At 33.9% G+C, this 17,813-nt stretch overlaps 1 protein-coding gene across 6 annotated transcripts in view; it reads right to left on the bottom strand.

Annotated features, from left to right (window-relative positions):
• The window catches only part of SEC23IP (SEC23 interacting protein), a 37,236-nt gene that overhangs the window by 1,475 nt on the left and 17,948 nt on the right, over positions 1 to 17,813 (bottom strand). The window contains exons 13-19 of one of the 6 annotated variants that reach the window (XM_070945394.1): positions 16,905 to 17,096; positions 16,350 to 16,505; positions 14,404 to 14,506; positions 13,109 to 13,294; positions 11,776 to 11,938; positions 6,311 to 6,419; positions 1,467 to 1,551 (exon numbers count right to left, since the gene is read on the bottom strand). In XM_070945394.1, the coding sequence (XP_070801495.1) occupies positions 6,338 to 6,419; positions 11,776 to 11,938; positions 13,109 to 13,294; positions 14,404 to 14,506; positions 16,350 to 16,505; positions 16,905 to 17,096 (882 nt within the window). In that variant the 3' untranslated portion in view covers positions 1,467 to 1,551; positions 6,311 to 6,337. Of the gene's footprint in view, positions 1 to 1,466; positions 1,555 to 6,310; positions 6,420 to 11,775; positions 11,939 to 13,108; positions 13,295 to 14,403; positions 14,507 to 16,349; positions 16,506 to 16,904; positions 17,097 to 17,813 lie in introns of those variants that run through there. The other 5 variants (XM_070945393.1, XM_070945392.1, XM_070945395.1 and 2 more) reach the window with 5 other exon arrangements.

Here is a 17,813-nt window from a genome sequence, read left to right as displayed (position 1 = left end):
CTCCCAACTTTTAAGTGGACTCCAATCCACATAATTCCCCAGCCAGCATGTTGGGAGATGAAATCCACACACCTCAAAGCTGCTAAGGTTGAGAAACATTGGTTCAGAGATAAATTTAATCTGAGTAATATGGAAGGACTTCTCCAGTTATTCTATGATAAGAAGCTGCTTCATTCACTATTTCTATGCTGGAATTTTCTCAGGTTTAACAGAAACATGTTCAATTTCATTATGACAAGAAGCATAGCAAATACTTACAATAAGGGGGGGGGGGGGGGAAATGTTGCTTTCGAAAAATATCAGAAATACCAAAAGAACCATAAAACCTTCCCAAAAGGCCCACTAATATTACAGTATTTAAAGGTATATAAAATAGCTATGTGATAATACACTGCAATGAATTTACGTCAGTTAATTTAAAAATATACATTTTTTTAATTGCATAGATCATACAACAGGCAGAAGATGATTAAATTACAAATCTTATCTCTTGTTTCTTCTTTTCAGGAACCATATAATGTCTGCTTCAGGATAAATATTACCACCTCCTGCACCCAGCAAAATCATATTTTTGAAAAAAAAAATCTAAATTAACTCATAGCAAGTAGCCATTGCAATATCACTTTAATGAAACCATCGCTTAATATGCAGGGGGGGAATTAAAAGTGATGAAAGAAAATAAGCTTCAGAAGTCCAGTGTTGATAAATTTATTTATGAAACTCTCAGATATTTTGCTATGAAAACTAGGCAATGTCAAAGGACTAACTAAATTTGATCTTTAAAGCATTCCTCCACCCTCAGGACCATAAATGCAGATATTTTTCTAGGTCTAGTCCTCATATCACATATAAAGTCATGTATCCAACAGGTTCATCAATGTCAAACTAAATTTAGCTCATTGTTCTCTACTCAATAAGCAGACAAATAAACAAGAAGTACAAATGCTGAATTTACAACAATTCTCTATATAATTTAGAATAAAGGTTCGTGTCACAGAAATAAAAATGCATCTCTTTCAGAGGCTCAGAAGTTTTTTTTATAAAAATGTTATGGTATGTCTGATGTTGCATGAAATTGATTCTAATTATTTTGCAAATATAATGGCTTGAGGTAAAGGTACATTAAATAAATTTGATGTTAAGTTTACATTTTAAAAGAAATTGGACCAAATGGATTTATTAAATAAAAGTATTATTGCTATTTACCATGAAGATATTATTTTAAAAAATAGAATCCTGATCAAAAACACAGGCCTGATAAGGTTATGAACCAAGACAGATTAGAAATTATTAATTTGCGTGTATCTTTTTTTAAAGATGACTTAAGTTTGGCAAAAATGCCACAAGTGATTCAAGGCTATGAAAACAGTATATACGCTCTATTAAAAAAACTTTTTTTTTTTCTACACCCGATGTTTTCTTTTCTAAATGATCCAAAAAGGTGGCTTAGAAACAGAGTGCTGCAGACTGAAACAACTTCTGTCATCTATGGATAGGGAATTGCTGTCTTTTTCTTCAAAGGCTGTTAGCAAGCCAAAACAAAGATGAGAACTGCTGAAAAAACAAAAATAGACAGGAGGGTAAGCTATAGAAAACTTCGTTAACTGCAAATACGATTGCCAAGAAATGTAAAAATATCACTGAAAATATATAGGAATGTCTCTATCCATTTAACTTCTACTAAGACATTTTCTGCCCATACCAGTGCTAATGAAGAAAGGAGTGTGAGAGAGAAAAAAAAAGGTCTGTGTAAGACATAACCCTGTCATACAACTTCTTTAGCAGTAATTATCGTAATCTTTCTGTTATTTTTTAATGTTAATACCATAAGATTTTCTAAAAGATATATAATCTGAAGCCATCTCATCAAATAACTTCTTTTTAGCATTTTTTTCATTTACACAATGGCCACACACAAAAATATTTTCAGTCAGATTTAGAGGCTACAAAGGTTTACAACTCAATGCAAATTTGAACTAAGCATAGAACATAGCTATCTGTGCAAATGTATTTATTTTTTAATAATTGTATTTTCAGTCCATTGTGGGCAGCAAACAAATTTAAAAACATAAAAACAGTAATCCTACCCCTAATTATGGTCAAATTATGACAAAGCAAACATCCAGGGAATAATACTTCCCGCTTACCCCAAAATATCAAAAGATTCTAAAATGCTCTTCTGACAGAATTCTACACCTAACTTCACAGAAATAGTTTATTCAAGAATTCAATAAGTTTAGCTCGGTGACTACAGAAAGGACCTATTTGATTTTTGCTTCTATTAAAATCAAACACTTAAAGTTGGATTAAGTCATTTATAGAATGTATTAAAACAGATCTGGAGGCAATGACAGTCTTATTCCTATTTTGGTATGGAAGACAGTAAAAATTCAACCTAATTTTCCCTCTGGAACTTCAATTTTCTTACATGTGAAAAGTCCCAGGGGTTCATATCAGTTAGTAACTGACTGCAGAAAAGTTTGCTAGGAAATCTGCATATTTGTCTCAAAAATAGGACTTTTCATACATAAGTAAGTAGGTTTCTCCTCAAAGTAATGTTAGTGGATGCAATAAATGCGATAGTTGAATGATAGATATGCTATATTGAGGCAAAGAAGGAAAACTGTATTGGGAAGTGGAAAATGTGCACAAACCCCATCTTTCTAATGGCCAACTGAATTGCCTTTGGAAACAGAGCTTCAAGGATTGTTCACAGACTGTTCTGGTAGATTGCATCATGCCCCAGGTATAAATTCTAGTCTGATGTACTGCTAGAGTAATGTACCATATTAGAAAGGGAAGTTAATATATATTATTTTTCAAATAGAAGCTACTGCATAACAAACATACAGAGTATATCTGTATCATTGAAATAATGCAATAAAATCGCAGAATTTGAATGTTCCCTTCATAGTTTGGCAAATATGTTTCTATAAACATTTTAGACAATGGTTCAAGTGGCAACTGCAGGAGTATTGTCCTCCACTTGTTATTTCTGCAGATGGCTCATTTGGGAAGTTTACATTTAAATTACAATCTCTATAAGTGCTGAACATTAGAGGCATTTATCTGTATATTTTAAACAAAACTTCTCTCAACAAGCAAAGCATGAATATGTCATGAAGCAGCATGATATGAGCAAATTATTTACTAAACTCTGGGAGTAATTAAAATAATTTCTACTGCTATGTATTATTTACTATAATTGCAATAGGATGTCTGTGTATGCATAAGAAAAATTGCTAACAGTGATAAATATTTCACATATATTGAACCCAAAATATGTTAAATGGTCAGAAGTACCTACCGGTAATTCAGAAGCATATAACAAATTCTTCATGCAAGTTAAAATGATTTAAGACAAAGAAAACGCATTCATTGCTCAACTAAACTCTGCAATACATATTTTTCTAATCAAAATTGAATGTATATCAGCTGAAAATGTTGTCAATTCATTGAACAGATTAAACAGACATCAGTGTTTCAGAATTTGATCCCATAAAGATAGCTACGTATTTATTATTTCTTTCCTTTTTTATTTCCTGCATATAGTTATTTAAAAAGAGAAAAATATTATTTATTTCTTTTCTAACATGTACATATATTTGCTAACAGAAGGATGTTTGCAAACTGCTGAAAGATGAGGAACATAAAATTAGCCCTAACCATTATATGCTATATTATATGTTATATATTTTATATTAATAAGCAGAATTGTTTCATTTGCTCAGAGTTTCATCATAAGAATCATGGGCCTATTAGGCAAAAAGTATTTCAAAAATGTAAATTTTTTGATAACATACTTTTTATAAGCAGAAGAGGGATTACATCATTAGCACTAAAAAATATTCTTAACATGACATATCTTTAATGAAGCTAACCTTAGAAAGGAAACATAAAAGTTCCAACTTCAATGTTATCAAAGTGACTGGAAAGAGAAAGTAACTATGCTCGCCAGGTAGCTGATGTTATTTTTTTGTGCCATAATTGGAAAAAATTACAAAAAATACTTACATTATCACACTCATGAAATTTACTGATGAGATATGGGGGAGAAAATTAAATTAGGGCTTTTCTAACATCTAAGCTCACAAAAATTACCATAAAATAATTCATTCCACAGATGAATGTTTTAAAATGGAACACAGAGTTAGTCTTTGAATTGCAACTTCATTTGGGATCAGAACTTACAGTCATGGCCGTAAATGTTGGCACTCCTGAAATTTTTCCAGAAAATGAAGTATTTCTCACAGAAAAGTATTGCAGTAACACATGTTTTGCTATACACGTTTATTCCCTTTGTGTGTATTGGAACAAAACCAAAAAAGGGAGGGAAAAAAGCAAATTGGACATAATGTCACACAAAACTCCAAAAATGGGCTGGACAAAATCATTGGCACCCTTTCAAAATTGTGGATAAATAAGATTGTTTCAAGCATGTGATGTTCCTTTATACTCTCCTGGGGCAAGTAACAGGTGTGGGCAATATAAAACTCACACCTGAAAGCAGATAAAAAGGAGAAAAGTTCACTTAGTCTTTGCATTGTGTGTCTGTGTGTGCCACACTAAGCATGGACAACAGAAAGAAGAGAAGAGAACTGTCTGAGGACTTGAGAACCAAAATTGTGGAAAAATATCACCAATCTCAAGGTTACAAGTCCATCTCCAAAGATCTAGATTTGCCTTTGTCCACAGTGTGCAACATTATCAAGAAGTTTGCAATCCATGACACTGTAGCTAATCTCCCTGGGCGTGGACGGAAGAGAAAAATTGATGAAAGGTTAGTCCGGATGGTGGATAAGCAGCCCCAAACAAGTTCCAGAGTAATTCAAGCTGTCCTGCAGGCTCAGGGAGCATCAGTGTCAGCATGAACTATCCGTCGACATTTAAATGAAATGAAACGCTATGGCAGGAGACCCAGGAGGACCCCACTGCTGACAGAGACATAAAAAAGCAAGACTACAGTTTGCCAACATGTACTTGAGTAAGCCAAAATCCTTCTGGGCAAACATCTTGTGGACAGATGAGACCAAGATAGGGCTTTTTGGTAAAGTACATCATTCTACTGTTTACCGCAAATGGAATGAGGCCTACAAAGAAAAGAACACAGTACCTACAGTGAAATATGGTGGAGGTTCACTGATGTTTTGGGGTTGTTTTGCTGCCTCTGGCACTGGGTGCCTTGAATGTGTGCAAGGCATCATGAAATCTGAGGATTACCAACGGATTTTGGGTCGCACTGTAGAGCCCAGTGTCAGAAAGCTGGGTTTGCGTCGGAGATCTTGGGTCTTCCAGCAGGACAATAACCCCAAACATACATCAAAAAGCACCCAGAAATGGATGGCAACAAAGCGCTGGAGAGTTCTGAAGTGGCCAGCAATGAGTCCAGATCTCAATCCCATTGAACACCTGTGGAGAGATCTTAACATTGCTGTTGGGAAGAGGCGCCCTTCCAATAAGAGAGTCCTGGAGCAGTTTGCAAAGGAAGAGTGGTCCAAAATTCCGGGTGAGAGGTGTAAGAAGCTTATTGATGGTTACTGGAAGCGACTGATTTCAGTTATTTATTCCAAAGGGTGTGCAACCAAATATTAAGTAAAGGGTGCCAATGATTTTGTCCAGCCCATTTTTGGAGTTTTGTGTGACATTATGTCCAATTTGTTTTTTTCCCTCCCTTTTTTGGTTTTGTTCCAATACACACAAAGGGAATAAACATGTGTATAGCAAAATGTGTTACTGCAATACTTTTCTGTGAGAAATACTTCATTTTCTGGAAAAATTTCAGGGGTGCCAACATTTACGGACATGACTGTATTTTGCTAAACAATGTGGTCATACATCATATGCTTTGCGATGGTATTCCCAGCAATAGCAATAGCACTTAGACTTATATATTGCTTCACGGTGCTTTAAAGCCCTCTCTAAATGGTTTACAGAGTCAGCACATTGCCCCCAACAATCTGGGTTCTCATTTTACCGACATCGGAAGGATGGAAGGCTGAAGCAACTTTGAGCCGGTGAGACCCAAACTGCCAAATTGCTGGCAGCCAGTGATCAGCAGAAGTTGCCTGCAGTACTGCACTCTAACCACTGCGTCACCACAGCAAATCCAGTTGTCTTCATAACATGATAACCCCTTATTCAGTGCCATCATACCATTGAATGGTTGCTGAAGGAGTAGTTGTAACCCAAGAACTACCTGTTCACAACGTGATACAAATATATTTCAAGCATAGTCACACCTTTCTATTCCAGGGATTCTGAAGTTTTTAGGAAATAATATTGTGTTCTATTTATATTAGATATTACTTACACATTTTATATTACAGGTGTTCTGATATCAATGTTGTGGTTGTTCAGGATAAACATTCATAGTTCTATAGATTTCTTTTAGAAGAAGTAAAGACGTATCTTCTGATTCCCTGCAGATTAAAAAAACATGCTAATTTCCAGTGAATTGCCTAATTTGAACAAGCTTATTCTATTCTGTAATGCAGAGGAGGCAAATACCTAGCTATGCAGATTTGAAAAATTGCTATCCTGGTGCTTTTCTTTGACTGCTTTTCAAATTAATTTCTTCAACATGTCTCAAACGTATGTGTGTCTGCAACATGATAATAGTTTACTTAGCTCATTTAAGTCTTCAGCTATGTTTTTAACATCAATATGCAAAACACAGCATATCAATCATTTTGACACATAATTAATTGCCCTTCATTTACTCTCTATGATTTACATCTATATTTGTTCCAATTCTTATATCACACTTCATTGCCCATTTTCTTCATTCGTTTAGACAACTTCTGATTTTAGACTTTATTTCTATCATGATTTCAGGCTCAGTTTTAATGTCCACTGAATTGACCATTTTTTCACTAATCTTGTCTCCTTTCCACCAATTGGTCTACAAGCATTCTATTGCTGGCAGCTCAAATTCCTCAGCAAATTAAATATATTTTAAATCCCATAACATCACATTAGCAGTTTCTAAGCTCTGCTACAATTAGGGAAAAGAACAGTTGCTCAGATGTATTCTGTAACTTTTATTAATAAAATTCATCTTTTTCACTTATTTTACATTTTTGATCAGGTGACATTTATAGATTCAAGTTTATTGTAATTCTAATTAATGTGTATTAAGATTGTCCTAAACAATATTACAAAAATGAATCCATTGCTAATGAAACTGGGAACAGATTGTTATTGCTGTTATATTATTAAAATTTATGTTCTATCTTTCTAGTTCTTGGATCATATATTCAGGTAGAATCTCCCCACCCAACATGCTCAAGCTTGGAGGAAGCTGTAAGAGATTGAGTGGATGGGTCTGCAGAATAGCTTTCTTAGTAGCAACCTCCGTACTCTGAAACACTGAATCCCCAAATCAGGAGAGCCTCCATCATGCTAAAATTTAGAAGATTGTAAAAATGGCACTCTTTCACATAGGCATGTGGTGCATGAAAATGTAGTGGTAGAAAGCACTACTGAGATTTTAGTTGTGTTTTTCTTATTGTTTTTTATAATTGTAAGTTACCCATAATTTTTTATGTGACATACAAATGATTGTATGACTAAAATGCATTTGTAAGCAATGGTACATAGATCCTTTTGCTCACAGTATCAAACAAAGAATCAAAATTTGATTCCATTCATAGAGTAGAACTATGTTTATTTTGTTTATTAATGCACTATTGTAAAAATAATATACTAACAAAATGTTTTTACTTTTTTATAATACAGTTAGCAGCAGTCCAATTTAATGTTTGTGCAAGTTCAGGGAGCCAGGCTCTGTATTAATGTATTGCTATTTCTAATTATTTGTTGGTGGTTGGGCTTTATCTTATACCAAATTATGTAATGAGTATATTTATACCAAAAAAAACCCAAGACTAATTTTTATTTGTAATCCAGCACACCATCCTACAATATCAGTCTATATAAGCTACAGTAGAAACTAACAGATATATTACAAAATGCAACAATTCTCCTATTTTTATAAATAATTAAATAACCTTCAAGTTGTCCAAATAGATTTCAGGCAAGGATATAATGGTGAGCTAATCCCAGAAGAATTTTTGTATAATTTATTTGAGCACACTAAGCCATCATACTGAAATAGAACAGCATATAGACCAAAAAATCATTTATTATATTAATTCTATTTCTTATTAATAGAAAAAATATTGTTTGTCTACTACCTCAAGGTTTTATTAATCAGCAATATATGATGTATTTGGCTTCAGCCTACTATGAAAGAACTTAACAATTTTATCACTTATTAGTCAACAGAATTTTCTTTAATGCAAGAGTGCCACCTTATGGAAATTTTATCTAACAACCTTCCAGCACAGACCAAGCAAAGGAAATTGGAACATTTCTGAAGCAAAATATAAGCAGGCAAACTGGGGCGTAAATTCTAAGCCTCCTTACTTCAAAAATAAAAGCCACGTAAAATGAATAAATTACTATTATTTACAATCTCAGGATATAGTGACGGTAATCAATATAGAAATTTATAAAGTGTGGGAAACTAAATTCATTGAGAATAATTTTTTTGGGAAAATAGAGGAAAGAAGACCACTAATTTCATGTTTTCTCCTGGTAGATATCAAGCTAGCAAATGCTGTGGCAGAATATTTGATAAGAAATAGCAGGATGGTATATTTTACTAAAGTATATCAAATACAATACATTTCCATATTATGCCAGATGTAATACTCCCACATCAAAGTTTTTAGCAAAGTAATAGCCCTCATTTTATCTTTTAAACCAAAGTACTATAAAGTCAATATTATAGGAATATATCAAAGGCTACTTTAGTTGTATAAGAATTTGCCCACTCCTGTGGTCTGAAACAAAGCTCTTGGTTTTGTGTAGCATTACTTCAGTAAACAGGTCCTTTGTTCTTAAACTGATGCAGCAGTGTAACCTGAGTATCTCATATCCTGTTTATATACAGTAGTTTGCCCTACCACTACAGGCTGGGGAGTGGTTTTCACCTTAGTAGTTGTTTTTGTTTTGTTTGGGCTTGATTGTTTTTCTAATATTTCCCATCAGGATTATCGGTGGAAAAATTTTATGGGACTCCTCATTTTCAGAGACTTTGCCCTTGTGGATCCAGGGAAGTAGAAACTCTTTCTTATGTCCTCAGTGTCCTTTTTATGATGCCCCAAATGTACCATATTTTCCGGCATATAAAACAATTTTTTAACACATGAAAATCTTCTCAAAAGTCGGGGGTCATCTTATACGCCGGGTGTCGTCTTATAAGCCGGTATACGGCGTTCAGAGAACGGGTAGCCCCCGCCCCCCATGCCCAGCTGAGCTGCACGATCATCAGAGCCTTTTTTTTCTTTTAAATGGCTCTGACGAGCCAAGCTCTGACAATCCCAGCTGAGTTGCCTGCTAATCAAGCAACTAGGCTTGGATTGTCAGACCCATTTAGTTTTTTTCTTTTAAATGGCTCTGACGATCCAAGCCCTGACGATCCCAACTGAGTTGCCTGCTAACTGGTAGCAAAAATCCCCCCCCCCCCGCCTCCAACTTGTTTACTTTAGCTGCTGGTCACAACACCTGCCTTGTTTCGTTTGCTGTAATACCTGCAATCCATTGCATCAGCAAGCAACTGAATCTCCCTGCCTGCAATCAAGCTCAACGGTGAGCAGCTCTATCTGCCTGCCTGCCTTGGCAACTTTAAGACTTGTGGACTTCAACTCCCAGCAAAACTGGCTGAGGAATTCTAGGAGTTGAAGTCCACAAGTCTTAAAGTTGCCAAGGTTGGAGACCCCTATTCTATTGGGTAAGTTTTTTTCCCCTTTGGGAGCTTTAAAAAAAATAGTTAATTGGGGTTTTTTTTAGTTGTTATTTTTTTAGACCTACCCATTTAAAGTTTTGGAAGTTTTAAATTTAGCTGCTTTTATATTAAAATAAAAATAAATTAAAATAATATTTGTCCAGCTTTCTGAGATTTAGTGTATTTCTGTAGTGTTTCACTCTAACTGAACAAACACACAAAATCTCACAAAGCTGTATGTAGAATTTTGTGTGTGTGAAGTGTGAAAGTTGTTTTTTTGGGGCTTTTTATGGCTGTGTGAGGTTCCTGCTTGTTGCAGAGGCCATTTTGAGTCTAGCACAGCTGCTTTTACATTGTGGGTGAGCCAGTTGTGTTGTGTTGTATTTTGTAGGTTAAAAAAGGGCAAAGAAGTGACATTGACTTGGCCACGCCAAGTCAATTATATGTTTATAAGTGACAGTTTCCCTGCTAAGTACCTGCATGTCATAAGCATTTGAATTAAAATTACCATATTGAAATCAAATCTGATGTTTTTTTAATTTTTATTTGGTGTGCATTGGAAGAGGGATAGTCTTATACAGCGAGTATAGCCCAAACCCTATATTTTAACAGGAAAAGTAGGGGGTCGTCTTATACGCCCAGTCGTCTTATACAGCGGAAAATACGGTACACTGATTTGTCCAATCATCTCCAAATTTGAGGGTCAAACTGATAGTTTTTCTGTTTATTACTTTTTGAGAGATGATAACTCTACACTCACATACCAGATGTCCAAATACTTTTATCAAGTGATAATTGTAAAAACGTTTTAATTAGATATGTTGTTTTATTGTTTTACTGATTTTCTTTTCCCCGACGAGTTGTTGTATTACAACAATACTTTCTTTTTTTATTGTACAGGTAGGTCAAATATCATAATAAAGATCTTTGATTTGATTTCTGGTATTAATTCCTGTTTATCTGGATGTTGGTTACTAAAAAGGATGTGTTCTGGTCTTTTTTTGTTTCCTCCTTAGCTTTTTACTCTCATTTTTTAATAGCGTGTAAATGTTGTTTATATCTATATGCCTATTGATGGCTGATTTATATCTATATGCCTATTGATGGCTGATTAAATGACAAGCTTCCAAGAATTCCCTAACGTTTTGGATGAAGTTTAGTTTAGGATGCTTATAGATTTTAGCTGAAACTATAGATGGCTCTATCCCTATGTCATGAGATTAACTTTGCTTTTTGCTTCATACTCCCCTCAATAGACACATAGAGATAAACCACATTAACATGCCATTCAAAAGAGATAATAACAAGCTAAGAAAGAAACAAACAGTCAGAATACATCCTCTCCAGCAACCAACATTCAGATAAGCAGGGATTAACACCAGAAAAACAATCAAGCAGAAAACCATACCCTAATCAAGGAATTATGAAGGAGAAAACCATGCCCCAATTAACAATGGCAGGGAGCAGAGCCCATACTCATCAGTACTGATCTGTTACCTAGTTGGGTAATAAAATATCTGCAAGCAAACACCCAAACTCAGAAAGTATCAAGACTCCACATGCAAAAAGGTGCTAGTAATATATAGCAATAGTATTTAGACTTATATACTGCTCCATAGTCCTTTACAGTACTTTCTGGGCCATTTATAATGTTAGCATATTTCCCCCAACAATCTGGCTCCTCATCTTACCAACCTCAGAAAGATGGAAGGCTGAGTCAACCTTGAGCAGATCAGGATCAAACTCCTGGCAGTGGGCAGAATAAGCCTGTAATTCTAAAATTTGCGTTCTAAAATTTGCGCCACCATGGCTCCTATATATGAAATTTATATACGCATTGATTGTTTACTTGCTGAACTATGATGTAGTATACACCTTTGCTGCGAATGCTAAATGTAGAAGATAAAATACAGCTGAAAAAGAGAGATATCTAAAGAAACAAAATTTTGCGGCACTGTTTGTTATAAAAATAAATACATTCTTACCAGTAGCACAAGTGACTCTGTAGAGCGAAAAGATACTCATTAAAACTTTCTATAGGTTTTTCTTGAAGAACATAATCAATACGACGGCCTCCATTTAGCAAACCAATTTTTATACTTAAGTCTTCATCCTTTGAAAGTTCTGGGCTTTCCACTATCTTTTCTGCTCCAGGGAAAAGAAATTGAGTATGAAAAATACAATACAAGTTGAATTCTCCTTTTGCCATTCTCTCTTTCTTTACCACAATATTTGACTATTAGGCCTATTTATAACACAGTTACAATTTTTCTCTTGATATATTTACACTTCTGTGTAATGATATATATTCACTTCTGTGAATATGAATATGAATGTGAATATGAATATGTTTTAGTTAGTCCATAATACAATAGGAATACTCATTTTATCTTGATTCACTGGAATTTAAAACTAACAGCAGATGATGATAAGGCAGATAAAGAGATGAGCGCTTCAAAGATAATCTCAAATTATGTTTCAATGCAACAATAACTTCAGATTCTTTTTTCAATAAAAGTATTTCAGTTTTAATCATTTAAGAAAAATTAAGTAAAAAAATTCAATAGATAGAATAAAAGACAAACTTTTTCTGTCTAGAAAATATTTGATTACCTCCAGGCAATTATAATGTTTTTATTTAGAGAATTTTGTTTGTCATGGCATTTTTGTTTGTCATGGCATTTGATTAAACAAATGCATTTATTATGTGCAACATAAGGTTTTTACTAGAAGTAACAGGTTGCCCTTGACTTATATCCACATTTGGGACTTGGTTTACAAACATTTCTACTGTGATCATCAAGTGCATTACTGTGATTGTTAAATGAATCACATAGTCATTAAGCAAAGCTGGTTTTCCCAATTGACTTTATCAGAAGCAGGTTGGGAAGGTCACAATTTGTGTTCATTGAACAAAAGATGCTGCAACTGTCATAAATGTGAGTCACTTCCAAGCACCAAAATTGCAATCATGTGCTTGCAGAGATATTGTGACAGTCACAACTTCAACATGGGTCATAAGTAACTTTCCGAAATCATGGTAACATAATAAACTGTCATTAAACAAATGGATGTAAGTTGAGGACTACCTATAACTATTTCCCTAAGAAAACTTGTAACTTTTATTCTCTCCAGGATAAAAATGAAAGTCTGCATATTGGAGAAAACTATCTCAAACTTTATCAAGTTTCATGGTATGAGACGCGAGTTCCTAACATGAGATTCTAGACTTCAATCCTACAAGCAAAGAGATAGAAACACATTTCAGTTTTATCACATTGAGCAGTTACTGAAAAGGATATGCTTGTATCAACTAACCTTCTGCCTCATCTTTTTCCTCTTCTGCTTTAATCTGGTGGGCCACTTTCTCCAATTCTGCTTGGAGTTGGGAAGAAGAGGTATGGGCACGTGCAAATTCATTAAGGGTTTGCCAAGCACTTTTCAAAGAGCTGAGAAAGCCTTGTTTCAAGTCTGATCCCATCCGAGAGAGAGAATCTTTCAATTCTAATAAAAAAGAAAGATAGAAAAAATAAATTTGATCCAACCACTGCAAGTTTAAAAAGCAATCACTTTGTTAAATACACGTTAAATAGTTACCTAAAAATAAATACAGAATACAGCTTCAATTAAACAACAACAATCAATCTAAGCAGGCTCCTTAAAGATTGGAGTATGAAACTTTAAAATCACCATATTTATTTATCAATCACATTTATGCGGCTGTCCATATCACTTAGCAACCAAAACTCTGTATCCAGTCATTATTAACCAAGGACTACCTGTAGCTGCATTATACTAAACATATAATTGTAACCATGTGTAGTGACCACTTATTTTTCTGAGAGTCAGGAAAAAGTAACCAACAATATTTTTATAAGATTCTTAATTTCAGATGAGGTTGATTCTTAATTTCAGATGAGGTCCAACTAGTACAGTAACTGTCCTAAAGTGGTCCTTAAAAATCTGTGATATGTAGATATGGATCATTTTCCCTAATTAATTAATGAAAAATTGTATTTTTATTCATTTTTGAGTCATTGTTTATTTAGGTTCCTTTACTTTTAGGACTTGCAGATCACAGTTTAGGTCATATTTATGCAGAAATATTGAAAATTCAAAAAGATTCACAAACTGTTAAGCATCACTGTATTTCAGCTCTGCCTATTTCATTTTATACTTAGGCACCTATTCGTTGCCACATAGATAAATATGTATTTTACTACTGTTGCAATAAACTATTTATATAACCGCTTTAATTCTGTCCTATTTATTTTTTTTGTTCATTCTCTACTTCAACAACTCATTTCCTGCCTTTACACATTGTGATGTCAGGTTAAAGACACAGACTAAATGGCAGACACTGTTAGAAATAGTAGCATTCCTTACCACTAGTCATTCCAAAATTACCAATGTGCAAAAAACAGCAGTTTGGAGGGAAAGCTTTATAAAATATTTTTCTCATACAATGTCCAATCAATTGATAATGAATATTTTATATCTTGGTATGTTGCTGCTTTCTCTCTTTGCAAGCTTCTTCTTTTTGCTTTATAACATACATACTAGGTTTATCTTCAAGTCAGATATTGGAAAATATTTTAATTTGCTTTATTTACCAAGGTGGAGTCTTTTTCTGCCTTTGTGGTGTGGAATGAGGACTGGTTTCACATCAAAATCAGAAATAATCATAGGTTCTAGCCTGTATGCCACTGGATCAAGCTAAATAATAAAAAATACAACATAAGCTTTCAGGTTTAAACACAGAACTGCACAACTATTTTCACACAAAAAGATTGGACTGATTTCCCAATAGCAGCCAGAGGTCCAACATAGAATACATAGTTGGGAAAGAAAGTACATGAAAATGGTTGCAGATGCAATATCTAAAATAAAGTATTATTCTTAACAAAGCTTTTCTATTTCTATTTGTTCACATGTTATTTATTTGTAGATTTAATTTATTTGCAAACACATTATCATGCATGAGATCATGTATAATTAGTATATTGATAAACAATGAAACATCGGGTTTTAAACATTCAATACTCAATTATGCTACAGAATATCACATTCAATTTACAAAGAAATTACACATACAAGGTTTCTAGTGTACAAATAGAATCCTACACAAATTGAGTACACTACCTTTTTTCAGAAAGGTGCTTCTGTAATAATTAAGACAGTAAATCCTAATAATACGTATGTTGTTAAATGAAACACAGAAATATATCCTCTGTTCATGCTTACAAGAAGCCTAAAGTTTTGATCTGTAATTTCAGAGAACTAGAATAGGAAGATAAATATACTGCTCAAAAAAACAAAGGGAACGCAAGCAGAAGACATGCGAGATCTGAATGAATGAAATAGCCCTATTAAATACTTTGTTCTTTACATACAGTAGTTTATACGCTGCTCATACAACTAAAGGGAACACAAAACTACTGTATGTAACGAACAAAGTATTTAATAAGATCTCGGATGTCTTTTGCTTGTGTTCCCTTTATTTTTTTTGAGCAGTGTAGATCTTGGTCATTTGAAAAACAGAAGGTAGCTCCTCTTTAGGAACAAATAGAGAACAATTATAAAATATTCTGAGATATTAATAGCACTTAAGACTCATATACCGTTTCATAATGCTTTACAGCCCTCTCTAAGCGGTTTACAGAGTCAGCATATTGGTCCCAACAATCTGGGTCCTCATTTTACTGACCTTGGAAGGATGGAAAGCTGAGTCAACCTTGAACTAGTCAGGATCAAACTGCTGGTAGTTGGCAGAATTAGTCTGCAATGCTGCATTCTAACCACTGCACCACCATGGCTCTTTTCACCCCAAACTAACACAAACAGAAACTTATTCACCCCAAAATATTTAATAAATCAAAAAGTAGACAATCCAGGGTAGAAATACATGTAGTCCTCGATTTACAACCACAATTGGGATCTGAATTTCTGTTGTTAAGCAAGGTGGTTGTTAAATGAGTCACATCCAGTTCTACAACTTTTTGCAATGGTGGTTAAGCAAATCATTGCCATTGTTAAATGATACAGGCGGTTGTTCAGTAAATTTGCTTTCCCCCATTGACTTTTCCTTGCTGGAAGATGGCTGGGAAGGTCACAAATGGCAGTCACATGACCCTGGGACATTGCAACGTTCATAAATACATATCAGTTGCCAAGCACAGTTTTTATCAAGTGACTATGTGGATGCTATGAAGGTTGAAGGTTGAAATCAGAATCAGAATCGTAAGTCATTTTCTTCAGTGCCACTATAACTCTGAATGGTAACTAAACAAATGGTTGTAAGTCAACAACTACCCATATAAAATTCTAAACTTCCTCTGATTTGCATGATAACTCAGGATTTCAAATATTCAATTTTCTCTCTAACCCTAAATAAACAATGCAATCTTTTAAAACTATAAAATACGATAAAAATATGTCAGAAATTAATGCCATAGAAATAAATTTTCTTAGTTTTAAAAAAAGTTAGTTAGAATATAAATACATAAGATACAATATTACTTTCACTAAATGTAATTGAAAACCTATTCTTCTCACTAACCGGATGATATATGTTAAAAAATCCCTTGCAGGTTGGCAGCCTGTAGCTTTCATCAATTTTTTCCACTCCTCTTACAGTGAGAAATACACCAATTGGAGAACCCAAAGCAAAGAAAATATCTGGTTCAAAATCAAGCATGTTGTATACCACGGACACCTACAAGACAGAAAGTATTTTATTTTTTAAAAGAAAAGGAATAATAATCTGTTTGTATGTCAGCTACTTCACTTTCAGCCTATTTATTACATGTATCCCCAGACTGGATATAACAAAGTTGATTTTGGAAATAGCAAATTGCAAAATGCCTTTCATTGTAAGAGTTTTATGTGAAATTGATGCTCTATGAGTAGGTTCATAACAAACCATATGCACATTATATCATCTGTACTGCAGTTTCTGAGGACTACTTTATATTTTCATTTTATTCTCTAATACACAATCCTTTATCTGTAACTGCATAGGCTAAGCAGAAAAAACTGTGGTCCAAAAGAAGACAATTATACCAGTTGCAAACAAAATGTATTCCTTTACGTTATATATATATATATATCATACCTGGCCTGTTCCCACTTCAAAAAATTCATAGTCTATGTGTGCAGATGAAACAGATGTTCCAAATGGGCTTTTTCGTTTGGATGTGTCCTGAGGAATGGCAGGTTCTGAAGATGCAGTAGCCGAAGAAAACTTAACCGTCTGAGCAACTTCTTCCATTGCAGCCTTTTTCTCTAGTAATGCCTTTTTTTGTTCCTATTGAAACAAAGATTTTTAAAAACTGAAGAATCAAAGAATTAATCTTAAATAAATGTGCATTTGTATTTGTGTACACACACACATACACACACTAATTTTGTTAGGGGTTCAATTAGCTTTTCTTCAGGATCTTCTGTAACTGCTCAGAATATCAGGCAGAATTCTTTTTTTTATTTTTTCTTTCAATTCCAGGAAAGCCAAATTGTCTAAGTCCTTTTTCAACTGTTTATTATTTCTGCTTTACTTGCTAAAATTTTCACATTAAAAATGCACTTAATTTCTCTCCTAAGATGCCCTATAGAATCTTCAATTTTTTCCATTTATTCAAATGTGTGCATAATATTTCTGGCTAATTTCTTTCTCTTTCATTTGATCTAATGAGCCTCTCCTTGCCTCATTTTGCTTTGCAACTTTTCTGATGGATTATTTATAACCCATTCTCTCTATAGCTTTAAGGGTTTAAATCGCTGCCAATTTCTTGGTAAGGTTTTTCACGGCTTTCCACTTAACCATTACCCCAAACTGGCTCTCATACAAAATTCTAACTAGGAGCTGACTGTTAAATATTTGTTCATAATACTTTGACAAAAGGTGTTTTTTCCACATATAGGGTCAGTAAAATATGTTATGTTGCTTATTTTGTATTTTATCACATTTCTGTGATGAAATGTTAATATTCAAACAGAGATTAAATAAGATTGCTTCCCAAAGCAA

The sequence above is a fragment of the Pituophis catenifer genome, unplaced genomic scaffold (assembly GCF_029215685.1).
Source record: "Pituophis catenifer annectens isolate HBS135680 unplaced genomic scaffold, rPitCat1.0.hap2 SCAF_6, whole genome shotgun sequence".
Classification (NCBI taxonomy): domain Eukaryota; kingdom Metazoa; phylum Chordata; class Lepidosauria; order Squamata; family Colubridae; genus Pituophis; species Pituophis catenifer.
The sequence above is the reverse complement of the archived record's forward strand: the minus strand, read 5'-3'. Positions and strand labels throughout refer to the sequence as shown.